General features: G+C 46.6%; 1 protein-coding gene across 1 annotated transcript in view; it reads right to left on the bottom strand.

Moving 5' to 3' along the window:
- Mgrn1 (mahogunin ring finger 1) overlaps positions 1–27,089 on the bottom strand; it is a 53,593-nt gene that overhangs the window by 25,016 nt on the left and 1,488 nt on the right. The window contains 6 exon segments of the mRNA XM_038325325.1: positions 649–686; positions 689–765; positions 3,091–3,240; positions 4,150–4,196; positions 4,198–4,239; positions 5,314–5,432. Coding sequence (XP_038181253.1) covers positions 649–686; positions 689–765; positions 3,091–3,240; positions 4,150–4,196; positions 4,198–4,239; positions 5,314–5,432 — 473 coding nt within the window.

Genomic DNA, 27,089 nt, shown 5'->3' with positions numbered 1-27,089 from the left:
AGATAGAACAAAAGAAAGCCTCATGTGGAAAGAGGCTGTTGGGACAGGGAGGAGCCCAGGCAGTTGCCACCAGCATGAGTCACACCCAAGTTCTTATATTCAGAGACCAGGCCAAGCCTTGGAGTTTCACAAAGGGGCTCCCAGGCAAGGGTCTCTGCAGGTGGCCGCCGAGAAATAAGGACAGAGAAGAAAGACTCTGATAGACTAAGTAGACACCACAGGCAAAGAAGGGCGGGGAGTAGGGAAGACTAGCAGAAGCTACTCAAGCTGTAACCCACAAGAGGCCTGGGAGGAAAGGCTGTGCAGTGACACCGTGTGATTCAGAAACACAAGGAAAAGACAATGAGGGACAACAGCTAAACTGTCATGCTGCTGTCTGGGGACAATGACAAAGGGGAAACCTCTCTCTGCACCTTTCCAGAACCCAGCACTATAGCCTCCAAGACTATCACACTTGTGGCCACTAAGCCTTGCCCACCCACATCTTACTCTTTAGTCCCTCTGCATATCTGACCCAAGACAAAAACCTGGCCATTCCCAGGCTGCCAGGGCCAGGAGGAATCTCCTTGGCACCCAGTATAACGTACCAGGCAGAAGACAGAAAAACCCAAAGAAGGAATAAGAGAAAGTAGGGCTCCCCCAGTTAACCTCATCATCCTTCCCTCGGAGAAAGTCAATCTTGAAAGAGGCAGGAGAAACTGCTGGCTAACGCCCCTCTTGTAGTGGACGGTCTCAGACTGAAGAGAAGGGTTTTTACAGCTGTATCTGAAGGCAGGCAAGGCAACCACCTGACTCTGGTGAGCCATGGGTCCCGCACCCAAGCCCTCCCACCTCCTTCTGTTACTTATCCGATGGCCAGCTGAGGCGGGCAGCCATTTGTTTTACAGGGACTGAGAGGTCTCAGTCATCCAGACAGGAAGCAAGGAAGCAAACCCACTTGGCCAGGTGGTCCTGGCTCTTTCAGGTGCCTTCCACTACCAGCTCTGCTCACCATTAGGCTGCCCTGTCCTGCCCATTTCTTCCAGAATCCCTGCCAGCCCAATACCTCTGCTGCCCTCTGGATGGGAAGAACATGTCTACAAGGCATTTAGTGCATTTACTTTTGGAGAATGATCGTAGTGCAGACCTCCCTATGCCATGCTTGCTCCTAGCTGCCTGCTTCGCAGTCCCAGCCTGGCACTGCTCATGAAGAGTCAATGCACATGCATGCCCACAGCCGCTATACTGCATCTTTGCTCTAGTGACCCAGGCCAGCTCCCTGCCTTGCTGGCCCCCACAGTGCTGCAAGGACCATCCTTTCATTTGTGTAGAAACTCATCTCACACCCCAGGCTGATCATTAGAAAACAAGAGTTGAGCCAATGTCCCCCATTCATGAATGCAGCCATTACCCACTCCTATTCCCACTCCTCACCCCCTCTTACTGTCCCAGGGATTCTCTGGGTATCTGAGACAAAAGCCACATTCAGAGCCTGGGAAGCTGGGGGATATCCCTGCTGTCCTTACTGTCAGTGCCAGTGTGAGAGGGAACCCCACAGAGAGGTCCAGCCTGGATGCAGTAAAAAAGGCCAGTCCAGGATAAGAGTCTCAGCAGCCTGGGCCTTCAGGTATAAGCTGCGGAACCCCAGAGCCACTCTATTTCAATTTTCAGGACAAGATGTTATGGGGCAAGAAAGGAAAAGAGGACTGCCTAGCCTGCAACTCAGGACAGTATCCCTGCAGGCTGGGTCCTGGAGCCTCCTGTTTCTCTGTCTTGGTGATTTGGTGGTGGTATACGAGCCAGCAAACTGAGGGAAACAGGCCTCATGCAGGTCTCAGAAAAAGTCTACCTACAGGATGCATCTCTGAGCAGCCATGTCTATCTGACCACCTATCCTAGTCCATCTATCTGTTGCAGCAGGGCCATCACTCACATACCTCACCAGGACACAACACAACACACAGACACAACACAACAGACAGAGAATGGCTGTCTGGATGGGCTGGGCTGGAGCCCACTGAACTGTGGCCTTCATTTCCTCTGGAGCAACTCCAAGGCACCTGCCCAGAATCCAGGGCTCATCCGCTGTGGCAGCTGTGCCCAAGGCCAACTCAGAAACAGGAGCTATTATCACTTGTCCTCACACTAGAGGCCCGGGAGGGAGGACACCATGGGGGTTATGCTGCCTGAGGCTGTAGCCTGTTAGGATGGTACTTGCAGGGCTTGGCCACTCTTACACTCCCTTCTGACCATAAGGTACATACACTGGAGTACTGTTAAGTAACCTTAGTAAATGTAACTAAGTCACTAGCCCACTGCGTAGGCCACAGTGCAACCTCAAAGAACCAACTGTGGAAAGGCAGTAGTATGTCCTATCTGCCCACTGCCCTACGCAGAGGAAGTCTGTTGGCTGCTCAGGGCCAAGTTCTGAGTCCTAAGGGAAACCTTTTCTCAACCAGCAGCTAGCCTTGATGTATGGGGAAGCTGGTCAAAAGGACACTCTGTAAGAGCTAACTCCCCAACCTTCATTTCCGGTTGAGGAAACTGAGGAACAGGCAGTTGTATGTACTGATCACATCGGAAGGCACAGAGCGAAGAAACACTCCAAGCTAGCATTCTCGGTCCTTACTCCCCAGGGCTAGATCTGAGCCTTTTCAAGCTCCTCTCCATCACAGCAAGGACATAGACACATTCTGCCCGTCTGTGAAGCCACTCAGACCATGGCTGGCTTTCCTGCTGAGGCAGCCCCTGCTATGGTCAGGACTGTGGCTGCAGGCTGCAAACTCCTGAAACTGTCAAGACTCATTTATAGAAAATCTCCAAAAGTTCAAATCTGTAATTGTAACACAACAAAATACATGTATGTGGTATCCACCCAAACTCCTGACATACAACTCCCAATCTTTGCAAGTTTTCTGGGTGCTGGGTATCCTTCTAGCCAAAGGAGGGACTCTATGGAGGCTTCTGGAGGAGACTGGTGACCTGAAAGACCAAGCCACCACTAGCAGTTGGGGACCTGTCAGGCCACCGCACTCTCCAGAGAGGGGAAAAGCCCATAAAACACTGCAAGCCTCTGCATAAAGCCAACATGCCCGCACCGAGGGTACTCACACTGCCATGCCGTTCAAGAACTCCTCTACTGCCTGGCAATAAGATGGTGATAGCCACGCGGGGCATCGGCAATCAAAGGTGAATTCCAGACTGTAGAGCACACGGGGCTTCTCACCATCCTCTGTAGGGCTGTCTGCATCGTCTTTGTACCTACCAAAAGTGGGCGGAAGATGGCAGGTCAGGAACCATAGCACCAAAAACTGGCCTGCCCACACAGCTGCAGGGCATAAACTTAGCTGCTTGGATATGTCTGTTTTGCAAGCAAAGGTGGAGGGAGGCCTGGTCCCTGTGGCACAACAAGATCTATAATCCATTGATGTGGGATTCCCCTCTGTATGCTGTGAATACCACTGGTTAATAAGAAGTTGGTTTTTGGCCAGTGGCTTAGCAGAATAGAGGCAAGGCGGGGGAAACTAAACTGAATCCTGAGAGAAAGAAGGCAGAGTCAGGGAGAAGCCATGGAGCCATCAGAGGAGAAAGACGTAAGCTGTCATTTGAAACCTTGCCAGTAGACCATGAGCCTCGTGATAAAACATAAAATAATGGAAATGGGTTGATTCTAGATTTAAGAGCTAGCTAGCAATATGCTTAAGTGATTGGCCAAGCAGTGATTTAAATAATATAGTTTCTGTGTGTTAATTTTCACAAGTCTGGGCAGCCAGGAAATGACAAGCAACCTCCTACAACTATCCTAGTCTGCCTCCCTTCCTTACTGCCCTCAGAAATAAGGGACAAGTGTTCTTGGTAGGGTATCTTAGGTTTAAAGCAATTTTACATGCTATTGGCAACAGGACTAACTTCATCCCACAGCAGAAAACTGGGCGTGTTTCCTGCCCCCACACTTCAGATGCAGGGGCACCCGAGTAGGCACAACCACAAGGGGTGGGAGAACCTCTAGCTTATGGCTCTAGGGTCTGTTTACAGAGTCTCTGACTGCATGTAAGAACATGAGACCAGCCCTCCCAATATCCCTGCCCCTTCCTAAGCCCCAAGCAGAGCCTCTGCAACCACACACAGGGTCCACCAGGAGGGCAGCCTATTAGCAGAGTTTATCCTCACAAGTCGGAAGGGAGTCTTTGCGGATGGATGTTCACCAGGCTCCTCAGGGGTCATTACTGGCTCATGTGGGCAGGAGTGAACATAGGGAAACTAGAAGAGGAAAAATATAAGTCAACATAGATGACTCTTAAGTAGCAGCAGCAGAGAGTAGGAAACAGAAGTCGAGTAGGAGCCCCATACACAGGTTTTTTCCTGGGCTCTGGTCCCCATGTGAGGCGCTGAACTAATACTGGACATACTGCCCTCCAGAAAGACCCGTGCCATTTGCCCGGATATGGGCATGATCTGCACCACCAAGGCACTTGATATTCAGCCAGTGTTTCCTCAGCTCTATGCAGAACCCTGAATGAAAAGTGGCAACAGGTTAGGCTCTGCAGGCATTTACTCCTATGGAAGGGTCACATGACGTCACTGCCCACAAAGACAGTCTGCATAAGTATTTGGGAAGATAACACATGTGTATATGTGTGCATGCTATATAAATATATATGTAACTGGTGACATGAACTATGGCTGTATCTGTCGTTGTCTTCTGCCAGCAACACTGTGCTGGGGTTTGAAAGGAGAGACTAAGTTTGGTAAAGGTACAGAGACTGTCCGTATTCTCTATCACCCCCAAGTGGATGCCCAACTGCATAGGATCGTTCCTCTCACTTTTTCTTTGTTCCTTTCTCCTCCCCCTCCCCTCCCAACTGCCTACATTTTCTTCTTATGATCCTCACTATCTTGAGAAATGGGGGAAGGAGGGAAAGGGGTCTGGACTTTCAGTCTCCATCCCAATGTGAGAGCCTCTAGACATATACCAGTTGCCAAACGAGTAGACTGAAGGAATGGAACAATATAGTAAGTTATTAAATAGGTGTTTCCTGGGCAATTAGTGGGATCATGGCCTCTTTCCCACCATTCTGTCTGCCTCAAACAAAAGGCCTAGAAGGAAGTCGCTAACGTCTGTGCAGCCTGGACTGCACTAGTTACAAATAATGGCTATTCTGTCCTTTAGTGGCCCAATCCTGACTGTCAGAGGCAACCCCAGGTCACACTCCAAAGTACAAGCTCCCTTCCAGCTCTGTCCCATCTGGGGACACTTGGTGCCTACTCATCCTCGCAACCGAGATGGTCCCAGTACTCACCCCAGCCACGAGCACCAGCCCTGCAGAGACCCACCTGGACTGGACGACTGCCCAGGAAGTTCAGATCCATGTTCTCTCCAAAGAGGTAGCCTTCAGGATGCGGGGTGTCAAATTTCTCACCTCCCATAAAAAAGTGCGAAGCAAAGTAGTTTCCTGCTTAAAAAAGGAAACATGTTTGTCGCTAGAACACGGCGTTCAGCACAACCCTGTGGGAACAACCAAGAAGCCCCATGGCTTCATTCTAAGCAGCTCAAGTTCTGGTTCTGCCTTCTGTAAACAACCGGCCGCTACAACCTGCCTCTCCCTGATCACAGATGTCAGCAAGTTCTGAATTTGAACATCACTGTCCTCAGGAGTCCGGTAAGTCATACCCTAACTACAAAGATACATTCAAGACACCCCGTACCCCGGCCTTGGAAACAGGTGGGGTCGCGGTTGGTGCGCTAGTCACAATGAAACCCCAGTGGACTAGGCAAACTCTCACCCAGTGTGGACAAAGGTATGGAAGAGGGAGATCCGGACACGTGCACACAGAGAGAGGAAGTGGGTGAAGAAACGGGCAGAGACCGAAGGGAAGCAGCTACCAGTCAGGTGTAGAATGGATCCTCCAGAAGCCAAGAGAGGAGAAAGGAAGGATTCTCCTTGAAGTCTTCACTGGAAGAAACTGATTCCTGATTCCTGGCCTCCAGAGTTGTGAGGGGACACACAGCAGTGGTTTTACAGCCATAGTTGATGCCTGCTTCTCATAGCTTCTCCAGAAATCCCACACTATTCTTACCCTCTCACTGTCTGTACCCTACCTCCCAAATCTGAGTGCCATGAACTTAATACCCAGCGATGATCAAAGTTTAAAATTTGATGTTGATCTGGATTCTTTCTTACAAGTACTGAAACTTTAAGAAGTTCCACCTAGACCCCTGAGCACTTAGAACATCTTACAGGGCAGGAGACACGGCACAGTGGTTAAGAACACTTGCTGCTTTTGAAGAGGTGTGGGTTTAGTTTCCAGTACTCACAACCACCCCTATGTGACCCAGGTATGCATGTGGTACATATACATACATGTAGGAAAAATACTCACTATACATAATATAGAATAAATATATCTTTTTAAAAAACATTAAACTTGCATTTCTCTCCTGAGGAAAAAGATGAAAGCTTCAGATGTTGAAAGGAATTGAGTACACCACTACCCCTGAAGAAAACCAGACAGTCCAGGCCTCTCTCAGATATCCAGCCTGAGGCTGGCCACCACCCCAGTAACTCTCCAGCACAGGACGACTCAAGCAGAAGCCTAGGTGACCATGTGCCATGGATTGTTAGGGCTGTTCAGACTGTATTATCCCTCAACTTCATGAACATCAGGAACTTCTGGATCCCGAAATCCTTGGGAGTTCTTAGGGTCCCAGTGGGAATTCTGGGCCTCTCAGGCAACCAGGAACACCCAACACAGGCCTGTGACTTAAGAACCACAGCTCCAAGTTAAGCAATGGTGGTGACACACGCTTTTAATTCCAGCACTTAGGAGGCAGAGGCAGGTGAATCTCAGTGAGTTCAAGGCCAGCCTGGTCTACAGAGCAAGTTCCAGGACAGCTAGGACTGTTACACAGAGAAACTCAGTCTCAGAAAAAGAAGAAGAATCACAATCCCAGCTATTGTAGGAACAGACAAGGCCATAAGGTAGATCTGGGCCCAGGAGATAAGGCCAGGCAGCTCTTTCCCAGGGTAGGAGCCCAGAGCTATGAAGTCAGTTCAGCTATCCCTGACTATGGGAGCAGCAGGCAGGACCTAACCTCAACTCTAGTGCTTGCTTACCAGGTGTACTGGGCAGTCAACTGTAGCCAAACAAAAAGAAGAAGGTGACAAATAGTTCAAAACTTAAGACCTGGGTTTTATAGACTGCCTCACAGTGCTCCATAAAAGACCTGCACATACCGCACAGAGCAGAATGAATCATACACGTGTACAATGATGTGCGCTAGTAAGGTCAGGAGAGCATGCTGGATGTACTCCTGGATCCTGTTTGACAGACACAACACACAAACTGTGAGAATAAACAGAATGGCCTCACAAGATAGGCTGAAAGGTTACCAGACAAAGCCATGTGGAGTCCAAGAAAAGGGCCAAAGCCCAGGCTTTCTGTTCTGCAATGGGTCTTTGCATTAAACATTTCACGTGGTGGCTTTGTCAATAAAGAGAATGACTGCAATAAAGACAAGTATAAGAACATATTTCCAAATCACCTGCAGCCACACACAGCTCTGCTACCATAAAAGTTCTGGTAAAGCCAGGTGGTGGTGGTGCACGCCTTTAATCCCAGCACTAGGGAGGCAGAGGTAAGAGGATCTCTGTGAGTTCGACGCCAGCTGATCTACAAGAGCTAGTTCCAGGAAAGGCTTGGACAGGCTCCAAAGCTACAGAGAAACCCTGTCTCGAAAAACAAAAACAAAACAAAACAAAAAACAAAAAGTGCTGGTAAACATGAGCACCTATGGGGAAGAGAATCTCAGAGGGAGAGAATCTGATCGTGTCTGGCCTTGGCTTCAATTCTGGCTGACTCTATACACCTAACAGTGCATCTGAACCACGGAGCAGCTGTAAAACAGTTCTAGTCTCTCCTCACACACACCAGCCCATCAAATGAATGGCCTGCTAGGAAGCTCACCTGTGCTAAGATCCTTCGGATAGGATGACCACTCTGCACTAGCGGGCAGCAAGAGATGCAACAGGAAGATGCAAGGAAGACACAAGGAAGCCAACTGATAGCACACCACGACCTATGACCCAACACTTAATACCCTTGGGATATCTATTCCATTGGGGTAACTCCACAGCAAGGGTAGCCTTGGTCTGAAAGGAAGGCTTGAGAGAAAAGCACAATGAACACAGAAGCTGAGATGCCTCAGAGCCCCAAGCAGGATATAGGTATCTGGTTGGGAAATCTTCTGCCCCCCAAACTCCTCCAGAGGTCCTTTAAGAAACAACCACATTAGCCAGACAGTGGTGGTGCCCGTCTTTAAATCCCAGCACCAGTGAAGCAAAGACAGGTGGATCTCTGTAAATTCAAGGCCAGTATGGTCTACACAGTTAGTTTCCAGGACAGCTCCAAAGCTCACAGAGAAAACCCGTGATTGAAACTAACAAAATCAAAGATAAGAGGTAACTACCATCGTAAACCAGTTTGGCTTTATTTCTACCTCTATCACTGTTCTACAAATACACATATAACTAACTTACAAAACAAAAAATTTCAAATGGTATAAGATACGGAAAAACATGTCTGTCACAGCAGTGATATAATATCCCAGAATGCCAGGCAGTAGTGGTGCATGCCTTTAATTCCCAGTACTGGGAGGCAGAGGCAGGGGATCTCTGAGTTTGAGGCCAACCTGGTCTACAGAGTGAGTTCCAGGACAGTTAGGGCTACATAGAAACCCTGTCTCAAAAAACCAAAAATTAATAAAATAATAATAATGATGATGATAATATCCCAGAATGACTCAAGTTCTATCTAGAGTGAGATAATAGTTGGTGGCCATACAACTAAATATACTAGAAAACCACCAACTAAATTAGGAACTTGATATTATAGTAATGTCCCACTAAACCATTAAGAAGACAATAACTTTAAAAAAAGACAATAACTAGCAATAGATGCTGTCTCTTGGGCTGCAGAGTAGCTCCAGCAACAATCTGTGTGCCTAGAAGCTCAAGGGGGCGGCGTGTTTATGTCCTCATCTTTTGCAACCAATACACCCATACATATACACACATGAGCATGGCGCCACAAAACTGAGGGAATGACCGTTCTGTGGTTTTTTACTGTAGATATGAGAGAGAGACAGCCAGAAGCATCAGGGAAGTCTGGAGCAGAAAAGGTAGACTGAACATGGTCAGCAGACTGGACCTGGCCGGGAGAGAAGCAGGAGCAGAAGAGAAAGAAAAAGGGACATAGAGAGAGGGAGTGTGGCAGAGGTGGGGGAGAGTAAGAGGGTGAGCACAGCCAAAATAGCGGGCTCTAAGAAGAATGCGTAGCTGAAGAGGGAAGCCCATGAGCTGGGGACTTCAGGGTAGGGGAGGAGCTGAGAGGGGCTAGGATGCTAGCATGGACTGTGAAATGTGTAGCAGGTAATGAGATACTGAGGAAGCCTGGAGGCCAGCGTGAGCTTTGATATGATAACAAATATGATAATAAACACCACACATAGCCATTTGTCCCTTCTGCCTTTTGGAATTTAGGGAAACAGGAGTTTCCTTGGACCTGACACTGGGAAGACGGCTCAATGGATAAGGCCACTTGCCACCAAGCCTGATGACTGAGCTCTCTTCTTGGGACTCACATGGTAGAAGGAGAAAGGGAGCTCTTTGACGGCCATCACTGCATGTGCGCACACACACACACACACCACAACACACACACACACCCACACACACACAACCACACACACTTGCTGAGGGACTTATTCAGCCACTAGCACTTTAAAATACTGGGCCAACTTTGCGTGTTAGGTTTTCTTCCATGTACTATAAATGTATCCGTAAACCAGTGTGTGTACGAGGCCTGTTGGCTGCTGGATTCGGCTCCAGTTCCCTGCACACGCAGAAGACTGCAGATCACTACTTTTTCTGTGAGTTTACTCACAATGTAGGCAGCACAGATCTTCAAATCTCTGCTTCATGAAAAGTCTGTCAGACATTATGGGCCTGTAGGCTGAAGATGGATGCCCCCCCCACATTACAGAAGAACTTTGGTTTGACTGTCCAGACAGCAAGATGTCTCTTGTAACTTCTATAGTTCTATGAAGGTGACTTACAACTGCACTTTCTGTTTACTTAGTTAATATTTATAGCCTTCTGGAGTCTTTGAAGAGTTGAAGACAGATAGTTATAGTTTTCCTTAGTTATAATAAGAATAAATTAGATATAAAACTTAAGACCTCCACAAAGATAGGATAGATGATAGAGTATTATTCCTAATTTGCCAAATGTAAATGAGACTAAATATTCCAACTATAATTCTTTTTTTTTTTTTTTTTTTTTGGTTTTTTCGAGACAGGGTTTCCCTGTAGTTTCTAGAGCCTGTCCTGGAGCTAGCTCTTGTAGACCAGGCTGGCCTCGAACTCAGAGATCCCGCCTGCCTCTGCCTCCTCGAGTGCTGGGATTAAAGGCGTGACGCACCACCGCCCGGCCTCCAAACTTATAATTCTTGTTAACTGTTTTGTATATGTGATGTAGGTGGGTCTTCTGTCTATGTGTTACTTTCATGGTCAAATAAAGAGACTGCCTTGGCCTTTGATAGGACAGCAGCTTAGATAGGTGGAGCGACAGAACAGAATTGTGGGAGAAGAAAGCAGAGTTCAGGCAGACGCCATGCTTCTTCTACCCCAAGATGGACGGTGGTTAGAATCTTCCCTGTAAGCTACCACTTCGTGATGGTACACATATTATTAGAAATGGGTTAATCAAAATGTAAGAGTTAGCCAATAAGAGGCTAGAACTAATGGGCCAGGCAAGTAGTGTTTAAATGAATTACAGTTCCATGTAATTATTCTGGGGCTAAAACTAGCTGTGCGGGAGCGGGCAGGACAAAAAGCAGGCCTGCTGCCTCATCACTACATATATGTAATTTTATTACGTTTAAAGTTAAAATCTTCCTTTTGAGTTAGACAGAAAAGGGGGAGATGATGTGGGATGTCCTTCCATATATGTGTTGCTTTTATTGGTTGATGAGTAAGCTTTTGTGGCCAATAGCCTAGCAGAGTGTAAAGCCAGGTGGGGAAATCAGAACAGAGATAGAGAGAGCAGGTGGAGTCAAAAAGGCACCATGCAGCTGCCGAAGGCTAAGGATGTTGGGGACTGCAGGACCCTCAGACCCTGAATTTTCTGTGGACCTTTGCCTGCCAGAGTATAACAACTTGTTTCCTGGCTTGCCAGCTGTTCTGGGCATGAGACCCTCATGAGTTCCTGATGGCAGGGGAGTGGTTTCTTGTGGGCTTGCAGCTGAAAAATCCTGAGAGCTAGGGCATGGCCATTAGTCAAGGAGAGCCCTATATAAGCTGCCCTGGAACACAATGAAGGGGATATTCTTGCTTCAAGAATGACCCATGTCTGTCTGTATGTGGGTTATGTTTCAATCTCAGGCCCCTTGTGAACCATCCCATGGTATATGGGCAGAACAGTACAGGAGGGACGGTACAGAAGGACATGCTGGAACTTCACCCGGTAAGCCACAGCCTCGTGGCAATACACAAAATAATAGAAATGTTAATTTAAGATATAAGAGCTAGCTAGAATTATGCTTAAGCCATTAACCAAACTGTGTTGTAATTAATATAGTTTCTGTGTGATTACTCAGGTCTGAGCCGCTGGGAAAACGAAAGAGCAATCTCCACAAATGTGTTAATAAAATGTAATGAAAATTTTTAAAAGGAAAAAAGAGAGAATTGAAAAGACAAGCATGTCCTGGAATCCAACCAGGAATTTAGGACCAACTGGGACACACCAACTCCAAACACAAACAAGGAAAGCACAGACCAACCTGGAGTGGAAAGAGCCACAGGAAAACCCTGTTGACAAATCTCAGAGGAAGTCACAAGAACATGTAAGTGGGAAACAACTTCATTACACTTTGCAAAACCAACAGCAAGCTAATTCTCACCCCTTCATTCAGGTTCTTGTTGCTGTTTAATCTCATTTATCAGAGAGAATCTAGGACTAGGTAAGCAGGTTCTTGGTCTAAACCAGTGATTCTCAACCTTCCTATTGTAACCCTACTATGTTCCTTATGTTGTGTGGATCCTACCAAACTATAAAATTATTTTTGGGATAGGCGGTGGTGGGCACGCCTTTCAATCCCAGCACTCATGGAGGCAGAGGCAGGTGAATCCCTGTAGTTTGAGGCCAGTCTGGTCTACAAGAGCTAGTTCCAGGACAGTCTAGGACTGTTACCACAGGGAAACCCTGACTTGAAAACCCAAAAAAAATTATTTTTGTTGCTATTTCATAACTGTAATTTTTTCTACTGTTATAAATTAACTGAAAATATCTGAAATGCGATCATGTGAAAGGGTCTTTTGACCCCCAAAGGGTTGCGATCCAACAGGTTGTGCTAGACCCTTACTTAAACATTTGCACACCAAATCCACTAAGCCCTTTGACTCAGACCTGGGCTGAAGGCAACTTGCTCAGAAAGGCCTTCCCTCAGCACCCCAACATCCCACACCCTTTCCTGAGCATGAGGGCAGAGGCTCTGCATCTGGATGTGGGTGCTTCTCACCTTGCCTGAGCCCTTCACATCCCAGGAATGTGGACTCTCTGACTCATAGGTTCCAAAGGTTCCAGTCAGTTTAGTCCCTCCCCTCATATTCAGGACACCCTCGGTAGACTAAATGTCATGCACCTGGCCCCTATGCTCCTTCCCATCTCTTACTTCGCTTCCTCCTGCCCCTCTAGCCCAACAGGTTGTGCCTGCCTTGAACTCTGAAGTGAAGTCCGCCCTCAACCACCTAGAGGCTGCTCACTGTCCAGTCTTCCCTGAACAGCCCTTGCGTCACAGCATGACTACTGCTGATGATAGCCTATGCAACGACGAGTATTCAACACACACCAAACAAGGGGAGGCAGCGGATGTTGTGATCAATGTTGACAACAGAGGAAACTGAGGCACAGTGAAGTCATGAGTTTAGGTTCACTACAGCCAATGAGATATTGCTTACTGTCCCCTGTGCCCTCGTCCTTCAAGCAAAGTGACAAGACAAAGCATCTTAGTGTGCTATACTCTAAGAAACTGAGCAGTCCCTGGGCCCAATGAGGGAGCATCAGCTTGCTGGATGGTTTTCGATCATCACCCCTGTAGGAGCAAGAAAGGCAGAAAAAAGACCATTGCCACGCATGAGAAATACTAATTGTACCTGATGAAATTTCTTCTTGACCCCTCACAGGACAGGTGTTGCCAGTTCACCAAAGTGCTGACCACACTGCCCCCTAAACCCAGCTCCATGATTGCAACTGGGGCAACTGCAAGAATAGTGCTCTCAGGAAAGCCACCTGACATCAGGCCTCCAGGCCTCCTGCTAAGTGGGAGGCAGTGGAGGGCAGCAGACCCACAGCTTGCCAGTTGTCAAGGGTAAATCCAACTCGCTCCAGTGAACGTTCACTGGCCCCGGGGTTGAATCCATAAGTGCACACAGACCCAGGACCTTCTCTTTGCTCTAGCAGGAGCTCCCCAGTCTACTCCTCTCTAGGGCTCAAACCTTTATGTAACCTAAACACAGGAAGAGATGCTGACAGGACAGGATATGCGAGGGAAGTCACCCCTAGAAGGAATCTTGACTTATCTGCCAAGGACTAGAGACAAGAGGCCCAGCCACTCACCCTTACCCTCACTCAGGACACCCTGAGGACAGGCTAGGAGTGAGCATGCCAGAGGAAACTCTGGCAAGTTGATAGACACTTTCTACTAATGTTACCCACACTCCGTTTGCCTGAAGAATACCTGTGGCTCCCCAACTCTGAGCATGAAGGAGGAATAACAATGGCAAATCAAGCCAACCAAGCACAGCACTGACTACAAAAGATTCTAGCTCCTCTGTCTCCACAAGCTTAGCCTTTATAGCCATTTTCTGTAAAAGTTTCCACAACCTCCAGGATGGCCCCAGCTGCTGGGCACAGGAGGTGGCTGCGTGAAGGGCAGATGGAATAATTTTACAGCCTTTTATGGAAAGCAGTCAGTAGGATACACCAAATGTTCCCAAGTAACAAAACAACCCAGAAACAAGTGTCAGGTCCCAAAGAAATTCAGAACAAATGGCTCTCATGCCCACCTCCAACCTAAAACCTCTCCAGCGCCTCAGCTTCGTTTCCTTTCACCTAGCTTCTGATTCCTATAGAACCCAGCCATTCTGGCCACACAATCTCTTGGTACTTTAAGTCCTTCACTCTTGATTCCTGGTCCTCTCTCACCCACCTCCCTCACAGCTCAGTTCAGATGCCCTGGCTGAATTCTCCCTATATCTACAATAAAAGCTTTCTCACTCTACCTTGGAGACATACTGCCCTCATTTCCTTTATCTGATGCTGAAACCCAAGAGAAGCACATAGGAGCCACATTCCCAGGGGCTTATTCTCTCTCCTAACTAAACAAAGCTACTAACCTGGCTCTCCTAAGATATGTATGGATCATTTGTTTCTGCTGGTTTCTGCCATCACCAAATCTGACTCCAAATTCTAGTGTCTGCCTCTTCAGCCACTTCTTCCCTCCACCTGTTCTAATCAACCATTTCTTGTCGTCTACTCAGGAAGTGTCTCTCTGGTCCTGGAGCCTGCTATGCCCTCCTTGGGTGCCTATCACCCGATCTCTCCATCTCTCCAGCCTGCTATGTACCCATAGGCATGTCTCTAAGGTACTTACTCCTCCCCCTCTGCTGGAAACCTCTCTTTCCCCCCAGCCTGGCCCACTCCAGCCCTTTCACTGTTTCTGCTCTACCGGGAGGAGCTGTTGCTCTCTGCCACACTGGTGTGCCAGGAAGCTCCTCTCAGCCTCCTCAGAAGCAACAGTCCCATAGCTTCTGTAAGTCCTTCTAGGCCTCTAAGACACCAGAACCCTCCCCAGATGGAACTCCTGTCCTAGAAGTCCCACTGCATCCCTACACCCTCCTGGGCCTTATATATGACCTTTCTCTCTTCCTCTTCTGACTCAGAGATTTGAAAGCCTCATTGTCTAAAAATGCCTTGATCACAGTACAGCTCAATGACCAAAAATTAGCACGCTCAATTTTCAAATTCTCTCATATGGTGACAATTCCTGCCACTGAACAAACAAACGATCCCCAAATCTCTGAAATCTCAACTTTCTCTGTTCTATACTTCTAAAAGCCTCTTATCTCTAAGGTTTCTCTACTTTCCAACCTTAAAAATCTTTTATTTCTAAGATTTCTTTGCTCTCTGCTCTCCAAAAATCTCTTAAGTCTATGCTGTAAACTATTAGGATTTGTAAATTCATTGGATATGGTTTAAAAAAATCTGTAAGAGCTGTAAGGGGACTGGAGAGATGGCTCAGTGGGTAAGAGCACTGACTGCTCTTCCACAGGACCTGAGTTAATGAGATCTGGTGTCCTCTTCTGGCCTACAAGTAGACATACAGGCAGAACACTCTATATATAATAAATAGCCAGATGGTGGTGGCACATGCCTTTAATCCCAGCACTCAGGAAGCAGATGCAGGTGGATCTCTGTGAGTTCAAGGCCAGCCTGGTCTACAGAGTGAGTCCCAGGGAAGCCAGGACTGTTACACAGAGAAACTGTCTCAGAAAACCAAAAAAAAAGGGGCTGGAGAGATAGCTCAGAGGTTAAGAGCATTGCCTGCTCTTCCAAAGGTCCTGAGTTCAATTCCCAGCAACCACATGGTGGCTCACAACCATCTGTAATGGGGTCTGGTGTCCTCTTCTGGCAGAATATTGTATACATAATAAATAAATATTAAAAAAAGAAAACCAAAAAAAGAAAAAAAAGAAAAAAGTCATAAAGCCAGCACATAATAAATAAATCTTAAAAGTGTATAAATTCCTAAGGCTATAAACGTCTACTCAGGTTAACAGAAACTGACTTAAGAGATGTATGCCTAACTACTTACATCTTTGTTAACTGTACTCAACACCAGGACTTTAGAAAACTTGAATAAGAAAGAACATACATTTGGTGAATACAGTATGCTTAATAAATAAGGCTTATAAATTTCTAAGATCTACTCAACATTATCTGACTTAAAGATATGTCTAGCCTCTTGCCTACAATTTTGTTAAGCTTTAACTACTTGAATAACTGAGTCATACAAAAACTGATGGTTCTGTAATGGTATACTATTTTTTAAAAAATTAGAAAAGTTTCCAATCTCCGTATGGCCTGCATTTAGGATTTAAACTTCATTTATGGTTTAAAGTTTTTCTTTTTTCTTTTTTGCAAAACAGGATCTCATTATATAGCCTGGCTGTCCTGGAACTCACTCTGTAGACCATGCTGGCCCTCTAACTCACGAGGATTCACCTGCCTCTACCCTCCTAAGTGCTGGATTGAAAGGTTTGTACTACTACGGCCCAGCTAAAAGAAAAAAAATCTTTAATGTGCTCAGAACTATGCTCATAATCATGCTGAGTACAGATATAATTCATTTACAGGGAATTAATTCTGTTTGTGTTCTCAGGTTAAACCTAAAAGTAAGTAACTAAAAACAAGTTGTCTAAAATCAGATATAGTTACTAGATGGTCCTCAGACTCCGCAGAGATCGCTGAATATTGCATTTAAGTGGTTAATGAAACACGCTTCCCATGATAGACAGGACTGTCAGCTCTAGTAGCACCCTGAGGCCTCCAAGACAACAGCGGGGCACAGATGACTCCACCTGGCCGGTGGTAGTGCCTAACCACTGCAAACAACTGCCCCACACCTCACCCCCTGCTGGGATCCTGTCCCAAACTGTGGACACTGTTGGGTTGACTGCTCTGCTCTGCCTGGTCCCTGGGGTCAGTTTTCCCAAGTTCCCTCCTCTACAGGAAATCTCTCTCTAAACCTTCTGGGTTCAGCCACTAAGGCCCATGTTCTGTGTGACGGCTGAAGACCCACAAACTGCTTCATATCGAGATCACCACAGGAAGCCGAGGGTTAGCCAGGGAGCACATACACTACATACATGGGCCATTTGGATTAGATTTGTCCTGCTATAATTTATCCTTCTCAGATCTCTGCTGATGGTGGCTATAGTGCTGTCACCTCCCTGCCAGGGTGCAGCTGCCTGGCGAGCTCATTTCCCATGCAAACTCAGTCCCCAGGCACCACTTCTCCAGGCCATTAGGACTCCAGCTGAGAAAGCCCTACACAGTTTACCTCCCTTACTGACTTCACTCTGAAAGAGATAAACTTACAAAACTAGTCCTTTATTTAAAGGAACTTGCTTTGCAATGACTGCTCTCAGTGGTCAACCACTTTTCTCATGGTAAATGAAGGGATGGAAAGGAATCATTTGAAGTTTGAGTTGTGAGTGTCTAAGAAAATGTTTTAAGGTGTGTAAATGCAAGCTGTAAAAGCCTAAGGAGGTGATTTAAAGTAATGAAAAAATGGGAAATGTTTCAGATTTCCTTCCCCATCTATACTATTGTTACAATAGACTTCAAACCATCAAAATTTCAATATCGGTCAGTGGAGTTCTAGCCAGGTGGTGGTGATGGCACACACTTTTAATCCCAGCACTCAGGAGGCAGAGGCAGGTGGATCTCTGTAAGTTTGAGGCCAGTCTTGTCTACAGTGAGTTCCAGGACAGCCAGGACTATTACACAGAGAAACCCTGTCTGGAAAAACAAAAATAAACAAAAATCAACAGAGTTCTGGTAACCTATTAATCTAGCCCTGGTAAATCACTATCCCAGCCACAAGTTCAAAATTCTAAGTTTCCTTTAGTTGTTTTTTAAGTATAGACTTAAGGTGTGTCACAACATGCTGAAAACTCTATATCCAATCTATATTTACAGCCCTCTGGACAGGAGAGAATGTGTATGCTTTAAATCCAAAACCATAGCTTTTGCTATGACTCAAAGGGGTGAGTCTACTGCTTTTTCTACAATGTGGATTTCAGTACAGATTACAAACAGTAGTGATGTTAATATATCTAAAACTTTTATCTTTTTCTGTAAACTTAAAAAATTCTTATAAGCAAACCAGGCAGTGGTGGAGCACACCTATGATCACAGGGTACACAGCAAGATCCTGTCTCAAAACAAAACAAACAAACAACAACAAAAAATCATGTAAGGTTCAGCAAGATGCGACTTGGATCCACCTGTCATGGGTCAAACTGACTCCAAATAAGTATTTCTATCAATCAACAGCCTAAGCTTCCCCTCTACTGCCTGTCCTGAGAGTGGGCTTCTCCTTTCCCTGGTCTTGGAAATCCTCTCCTTCCCTAACTACGGGGACCATGGGCCTGGAAGTTTCAACTGTACACCCAAGACAAAGATTTTTCCTCCAGACTCCTTAGCTTTATCTTCTGTCCCTAGTCTATACCTGTCTCAACAAATCTGCAATCAAATGAAGAGTGTAAAATGCTCCTACAACATGGCAGCCCAAGTGTTCCTTCAGAAGCTGCACCCCAGCCTGCTCCAAAGCAGCCTGCACTTCACTAGGCCCAGGTGGTTCTTGAGAACCTGGGCAGTGAGTAAAAGCGATGTCCCCCAGCCTGCACTTGAGAAGGTCAGGCAAATATCATGACAGGCCCCTAATAACTCAGTTAAGAATTAGGCCTCAGTTCCCACCTCCTGGAACTGAACAAGTCAGTTCCTGAGGAAGACATGACAAAGGGCCATCAATCATCAACTGCCCCAACAGTAAGGGCAAGGGGAATGGCAAGCACTAAGCCATAGCCAATCCCCCTCCACCCACCACACACATACACACACCAGGTACCTCAAAGCAATAACCAAATAAGGACAAAGCCTGGGACTCGTCCAGATTTGTCATGTCTACTAGCCCTAACCAATTAAAAGCGTACTAATATAACCACTTGGATAAACCAATCTAGACAGAACAATCACACTGCTTTTAGAATTCCTTTATTATATATAAAAAAGAGTATGCACGCTTTTCTTGGGGGTCACTATTCGCCATTTTTGCCTTTGTGATGGATGTGCTGCCCCGGCATGCTGGTACCTTGAGATAATAAACGCTCTTGCTGATTGCATACGTGGATGGTGGTCTTTCGTGGGACATCTCCAGGACCCCCCTAACAGCATTCCCATCTCCCTTCCCAGACTTTGGCCAACACTGCAGCCTTCCTGTACCCTGACAACAAAGCTCTAATTTCAGCTGAGAAGCAATTATAGAAGAGACAAAGTTGCCCCTTCTCATCAACAAAAAGGCTGGGATTTCAGGTCCCAAGGAGACAGAGAACAAATGTTTAATACAGCAAAGCACGTGCTGGCCAGGCTCTCTTGGCACTCCTCATCCCACTCCCAACTCTCAATCTCTACAGCCTCCGAGCTCGCTTCCCTTCTGTTCAGCTGGAACCTCCAGCAACCGCTGCACATCCAAAAAGCCCCGCCCACTCAGAGACTCTCTGAACAAAGACAAGGCACCAAAAAGTTCAGATCCACACATTCTTGGCGACTATTACAACTTCCTTCCTTGTTGCCACGGCAGCCCAAGTCCCCACTAAGTGCTCAGTTTTTGACTACACTTGTGGTGGACACATCACCCCTCACCCACAACTTATAAAGTCTCCCTGCTTTATTTAGTTCAGGGGTGCGACTTCACTGGCCTCAATCTCTGTGACTGGAGAACCCACCCGGGAGTTGCTCTGCTCAAATAAACTTGTTATATTTTTTTTCAATTTGTCTTGATCTGGTTTACTGTGTAGGCAAGAAACTTTTGGGGGGGGGGTGGCAGAAAACCCTTCTCCCAGCTTTTCTTTCCTATAAAAACCTGCCACCTCAGTCACTCATTCTTGTTGCCCTCTTTGTCCTCTTCTCTTGACTCCTGGTCCCCTCTCTTCTCATCCTCTTCCACCCCCCACGGCTCAGTCTACTCTGCGGGCCATGTTCAGTCTGCACTCTCCCTCATATCTACAATACACACCTGCTCCTCAACCATGCCTAGAAGCAGTCATGCCCTTGCTTTATCCAGCAAGCAGGTAGACAGGTGCATGGGATCCAGACTGAAGTAACACCAGGCAGACCCACACAGCAGCCATCCTTGATTTGAAGGTGGTATAGGCAGGGGCCAGCACTGCCCAGGGTCATCCAGAAAACTTCGAAGACCTATACCAAACAGACTCTGGCTGGCCCAGGGCTCGTCCCTTGAAGAGAGCTGGCTTTCAAGGCATGAGGTCTAGAGGCGACACCTGGCTTCCGTCAGGGAGCTGGGCCACAGGAGAAAAGCAGCCTTTCAAGGACCAGAGTAAGTTGTGGGCATAGGTGTAAAAACCTCTGTTCCCAGTATGTCTAACCCAGTGTTCTCCTGACAGTTTGGCTGGCGGCTCTCACCGAGTGAGACTGGAACAGAGCCCCAGTAAGATATGACTGACCAGCAACTCTCCCTGGCATATTTGTTGCAGGGAGCACTGAAAACAAAGAGGCTCCCCAACTTCGAGAAGGGCACACCTCCACACCTAACCCGTTATGGTGCCCAAGCTGGTCTCGGACTTAAGGCTCAAGTCTCCTCCCTCAGCCACTTAAGGGATTGGGCTACACTTTGCCTCAGCTTTTATACTTTTGGGGGTGTATGTGAAAAACTGGGGATAAAACCCAGGGCCTCATACACGCTAGACAAAGGTCTCCCACTGCACTGCACACACACACACCCAGTCCACGGGGTAGAGTCCTGGGACTCTGCCTCTAGCAGAGGCTTCAGCCCCACCCCAGGCAAGGGGACCTGGCCTGTGCCCCACGTCTAAGGAAAGAGGAACACCTCTGGGAAAATGGAGACACAGTTGCAGAAACTGCCCCAGTGTCTGCAGGTTGATGACTGGGAAAGAAATGTGGGCAACCCAAGACCACGGAAGGCTACTCAGCTATTGCATGAATGGAACTCACACACCACCAGAAGGTAGGTCACAGGTCTGAGCCCCCCACCTCTCCTCCATTGCTTCTTTTCAGTGACCTGGTATGTGGCGATTTCTTCAAATAGTAGGACAAGGCAGAGGGCACCACGTGCCGGCCATTTAAGTGTTTGGCTATAGTGACCACACCTGCTTTGGTCCTCAGTTTGGAGGCCTTCCAGCTGAGTGAGGAAACGGGTGTGCCTCTGCCTCTGCGTTTTCAAGGACACAGCTGACTAGCAGCAGCTGCCGTGAGGCTCCAAGCAGGCAGGCGCATGACCTCAATGCAGTGTCCTCACAGGTGCTGCTACCATGCTGACCTGAGTACTGGGATTTCACAGAAGTCAGAGGGGAAACCTGTGTTAGAATCACATCCCTGCATAAAGATTCCCAGACCTGGGTGCCCTCACCTGAGTTCCTGTCTGACTCACTTCCTGAGAAGGAACCCTCAGGGACACATAGCAGGACTATTGGGTCACTCTGTCCTCTCCACCCCATGGCAGACAGGGCACACAGGACTCTTCAGTGAGATCGCAGATCTGCAAATGTGGCTTGGTCAACCCCGTACATAAAATGCCAAAGCAGAGAGAATCTGCCAAAAAGTGCTGCAGTGCCTCAAGCTGGTGTGTGATGGCTACCAAGTCCCTTACAAGCAGGCTTTACTGGCTAGATTTATGTCAACTTGACACAAGCTAAATCATCTGAGAGGAGGGAACCTCAATTTAAAAAAAAAAAAGCCTTAAGATCAGGCTGTGGGCAAGCCTGTAGAGCATTTTCTTAGTTAGTGAATGATGTGGAAGGGCCCAGGCAATCGTGGGTGGTGCCATCCCTGGGCTGGTGGTCCTGGATTCTATATGAAAGCAGGCTGAGTAAGCCATGTGGAGCAAGCCAGTATAAGCAGCATCCTCCGTGGCTCCTGCATCAGCTCCTGCCTCCAGGTTCTGGTCCGGTTTGAGTGCCTGCTCTGACTTCCTTCAGTGGCAGACTATGATGTAAGCTGAATAAACCCTTTTCTCCCCAACTTGCTTTTGGTCATGGTGTTTCATCACACAACAGTGACCCACAGGCAGTGGAAGCAAACAGGCATAGCCAGGGCATCAGCTCTCATGTGACCCTGACTGACACATTTCCATGCCTTCGTGTTTGCAAACAGTTGTGGTCATGTGACAAGACTAGTGCTCCCCAAGCTGCAAAAAAAAATGTGTTATTACTTAAGTGCTTAGTTACAGTTAGTATTTTCACTAAAGTTAACTTGTTAAATGTGTTATTACTTAAGTGCTTAGTTACAGTTAGTATTTTCACTAAAGTTAACTTGTAAACAAAGGAGCTCTTTATCATCCCTGGATAAGAGAAACAAGTATCATTCACTTACTTTTAAGGTTACCTTTTTAAAAAGTATAAAATGGTAAGATTTTCAGGGGGTGGAGGGAAGACACGGTCTTACCAAGTAACCCAAGCTAGTTTCAGATTCACCATGTAACCCAGGCTGACCTCAAACTGTGGCCACCCTCCTGCCTCCACCTCCTGAGTGCTGGGATTGCAGTCATAGCTCACCATACCTGGCTAAGATTTTTTTTTTTGAGAAAGAGGGTTTTTTGGTTTGTTTGTTTGTTTGTTTTGTGTGTAGCTTTGGCTGTCCTAGAACTAACTCTGTAGCCCAGGATGGCCTTAAACTCAGATAAATCCATCTGCCTCTGCCTCCCAAGTTCTGGGATTAAAGGCGTTTGCCACCACCGCCTGGCCACTAAGATTTTTAAAGATTTAAATAGATGTAGAGCCAGACATGGCATGATACACCTATACCCCCAGAAGGCTAAGGTAGGAGGATAATGAATTTGAGGCCAACCTGTGTTAGAGGCCTATCTCGGGGGTAAAATAAAACTATACACACATACACAAGAGATGATTTATTATGCTCATGGGTATAAACAGTCAGCATAAAAATGACCATTCTCTCCAAATGGATGCATAATCTCTACCCAATCCAACTGTTTTTGTAGACATTGACAAACTATACAATTTCTACAGACACATAAAGAATCCCAAGTCATCTTAAGAAAGAACCACTATAGAGAACTTGTTCTTGTAGCTGGCCTCCGTTAATCAGCCATGTGCTGCTACTAGCATTATGCAGACCAGGCTTTCCCACTGTGCACTCTTTGGACACCAAATTCTTTATTCTGGGGGCTGACCTGTGGCCTGTACCTACTAGATGCCAGTAACACATACACACCTGGGCTGTGCCAAACTATCTGTAGGCACTGCCAAATACAAGCCTCAGGAGGTGTGTGTGTGTGGCGGGGGGAGAGTTGAGAAAACTGTCTCAGTTGAGAAACACTGGGAAAGAATTACAAAGGAAAGGGAGAGAATGTTGTCCAGAAATAAACCCTTTCGCATTTATGATAAACCAAGTTTGGACAGAGATGCAGAGGCACTCTGGAGGAAAGAGGATGGTCTTTACATGAAATGAAGGCACGGCAGCATGGTGAAACTTGCTACCATGTTTGACGACCTGAGTTCAATCCCCAGGACCCACGTAGCATAAGAACCAACTCCAGCAAGTTATTCTCTGATGTCACTCTTTCTTAAGCCAGAAAAACATTAGTAGGACTGAGAAAAACAACTCGGTGGGTCAAGGGTGTGCATGGCAAATGTGAAGACCAGAGTTTGGATCATGTCCATGTAAATGCTGGGTGAACACAGGAGCAGAGTTGGGGTATGCCCAAAGCAACGTGAATAGCTAGAATAGCCAAATTTGGCCAGTTCTGGGTTCAAGTGAGAGATCCTGCCTCAATATAGAGGGCAGAGAGCAGAAAAGGAAGAAAGGAGACCCACACACACATTTATAAGCATGCACATGACATGCACAAACTCACCGCCACCCCCACACCAAGATAAAGAGAATCTGGGAAACTTAATCCAAAAGCATTATTCACTTTTAAAAAACTGCTAAACTGAGCCATCCGATCTGTAATCCCAGCAGGAAAGAAGCTGAAACAAGAGGATATCCATGAGAGAGGGAGAGAGGCCTCATGGGCAATGTATTAAGTTCCAGGCCAGATGGCCTACAAAATAAAACTCTATCAGAAAACAAAAACAAAATATCTATCGAACAAACCAAAGAGCTAGAGATATCTCAGTGGTTAAGAGCACTTGCTACTCTTACAGAGGACCAAATGGTGACTCACGACAGTCTCTAACTCCAGTTCCAAACGATCACGTCTTCTGACTTCCAGGGGCACAGGCACACATGTGGTACACACACATACATATAAGCAACACATTAACATAAATGACTCAATCTTTAAAAAAATTAAGTAGGTAAGAGCTGGCTGCTTTCCTAGAAGATCTGGACTGGACCCCTAGCTCACAACTGTCCATAACTCCAGTTCCAGATCAGCCACCCTCTTCTGGCCTCCACGGACACCAGGCAGGCACGTGGTACACAAACATGCATGTAGGCCATGCAGTGGTGGTGCACACCTTTAATCCCAGCACTTGGGAAGCAGAAGCAGGTAGATCTCAGTGAATTCGAGACCAGCCTGGTCTACAAAAGTGAGTTCCAGGACAGCCAAGACTGTTCCACAGAGAACCCGTCTCGAAAAACAAAACAACAACAAAATGCACGTAGACAAAACACCCATACACATAAAACTAAATTAATCCCAGCAATGAGAACACAAAGATCTTCATGAGTTTCAAGGCCTGGCCCAGATAGAGAACTCCAGGCTGTAAGGGACATAGGGGTGGCACAGAGATCTTTGTGCTCACAGATATGCACCAAGGGAACCTGGAATGTTAAGCACACAGGGTTGTTCCTTCAAGGGAAGGGATTCCAGAACTTGGAACTGAGGCAGGAGGATCCTGAGTTCTAGTCAGCACAGGTTACACAGAAAATTCCAAGCCAACCTAATGGACAGTAATCTCCAGAAGACATCATCATTATGTTAAGCCAAAGATACAATACCTCTAGATTGTATGATTCTATTTATGTGAAGTGTCCAGAAAAGAAAAAAATGCAAAGGCAGAAAACTAAACTCTGACTCTGCTGTTAAGACTGACTACAAACAGGAACAGACTAACTGTGGGAGCAGAAAGGTCACAATTGGTTATGGTGGCTGCACAATCTACCTACTTACTAGAAATCCTTTCATGCGGCTGGGCGGTAGTGGCGCACGCCTTTAATCCCAGCACTCAGGAAGCAGAGGCAAGTGGATCTCTGTGAATTCGAGACCAGTCTGATCTACAAGAGCTAGCTCCAGGACAGGCTCCAAAGCAACAGAGAAACCCTGTCTCAAAAAGAAAAGAAATCCTTTCATGCATACAATAGATCAGTTATACTGTACACAAGTTATACCTCAACAAAGCTGTTCAGGGTGAAACAAACAGGATGAAAACAAAGCAGATATATTTGAATTCAAGTTAAGCATTGTTGACAGCACATGAAAAACTCCTTAAGGAAGAAAACTGGTCCACATGAGATGTTAAGCATTACTTGGGGAGTTGTAGAAATGCTTAGTGGTTAGGGACACTTGTTGCTCTTCCAGAGGATCTGGGTTCAATTCCCAGCACTACATGGTGGTTTACTCCAGTTCCAAGATATCCAACACTCTCTTCTAGCCTTCTCGGGCACCACACATTCACGTGGTACAGACAAAACATTCACATACAAAATCAAAAATGAATACATCTAAAAATAAAATTTTTTTAATTGCTTGAGCTCAAATGATGGCTCAGTAGTTAAGAGTACTTGTTGCAGTGCTGGTGCGCCTTTAATCCCAGCACTCGGGAGACAGAGGCAGAGGAGCACTGTGAGTTGGAAGGCAGCCAAGAAAGACTACACAGTGAAACCCTACCTTGAGGGAATGGAGTGGGGGAGGTACTTGTTGCTCTTGTAACTGACCCAAGTTCAGTTCCCAGGACCAACATGGTAGACAGCAACTGTCTGTCCAGAGGAGCCAATTCCCTCCTCTGGCCTCCATGGGGACTGCATGCACTTAGCACACAGACACACATAAAATAAAAATGATACTGTTTTTGAGACAGGGTCTCACTGTGTATCCCTGGCTGGCCTGGAACTTGCTGTGTAGATCAGGCTGGTCTAGTCTACATAGAGATCCTACTGCCTCTGTTTCATAGAGCTATGACTGAAAGTTTGCACCACCTAAACAAACAGCTTTAAAGAAAACGACTCAAGGAGGTGGTGACGTACACCTTTAGTCCCAGCACTCAAGAGGCAGAGGCAGGCGGATCTCTGAGTTCGAGGCCAGCCTGGTCTACAGAGCGAGTACTAGGACAGCCAGGGCTACAGAGAAACCCTGTCTCAAAAAAAAAAAAAAAAAAAAAAAAAAGAAGGAAGACAACAAAAACTATCACCTTCTCCTAAAAATAATCAAGAAACCAGCAGAAGCCTGAAAAGGCAGTTTCATAAAGTTGAACGATTCATGGGAGCACCCCTGAAACGTTCTTCAACATTTCTGTCATCCCCAGTTCATACAAGATCCTGAGGTTCCCATATTAAGTGAATAACAATGAAAGACACATTGTCTACATAGTTGTCTAGAAGGCTATAGAACAAACTAGCACTCCCTAGGTGCCATCCCCAGCACCAAAAGCACATCAAATGAAACCTCTGAACTGGGCAGGCCCAGAACTCACAGATATATGAATAGCAGCCCAGTCAAGCCCAGGTGGCCAATGGATTTCAGCAGCTGTGCCGCAGCTGGCTAAGATATTCTGGGGTTGTTGGCCGAGTACCGTAAACAATCAGAATGCCTGCTACAGTGGATCTGTAGTGCACACATATGCCACACATTGTTGTTTATCCTACTGCCTGAGAAAGGGACATTAAGACTACTCAAGTATAGGTGAGGGGGCTTGCCACAGTAAGCTAGCTTTCCAGTATCTGTTACACCACTGCCAAATATTGTTAGGGTCTGGTCAGTCACTTAGTTACCTTTGAAGCAGTTATAGTAGCTAACATTTGCAGAAGAATCCTTAAGTGCCTAGCACTATAAATTAGCAACCCATTTTACAGAAGGGGAAACTGATATGCAGATATCAGTCCTTGATGTCTCCAAGGGAACCTCTGGAGACACAGCCTGTACTTGAGACACACACAGGACATCCTGACAGTTCCCAGAACCTTACATGAACAGAGTATTCTCTCAAACTTGAGAGGACATCAGACATACCAGAGAAAATGGGCTTAAAATGCATTACCCTAGGCCAA

Source organism: Arvicola amphibius, chromosome 4 (genome assembly GCF_903992535.2).
Source record: "Arvicola amphibius chromosome 4, mArvAmp1.2, whole genome shotgun sequence".
In the NCBI taxonomy this organism is placed as follows: domain Eukaryota; kingdom Metazoa; phylum Chordata; class Mammalia; order Rodentia; family Cricetidae; genus Arvicola; species Arvicola amphibius.
Note: the sequence above shows the minus strand (reverse complement) of the source record. Positions and strands in the feature narration are given on the sequence as shown.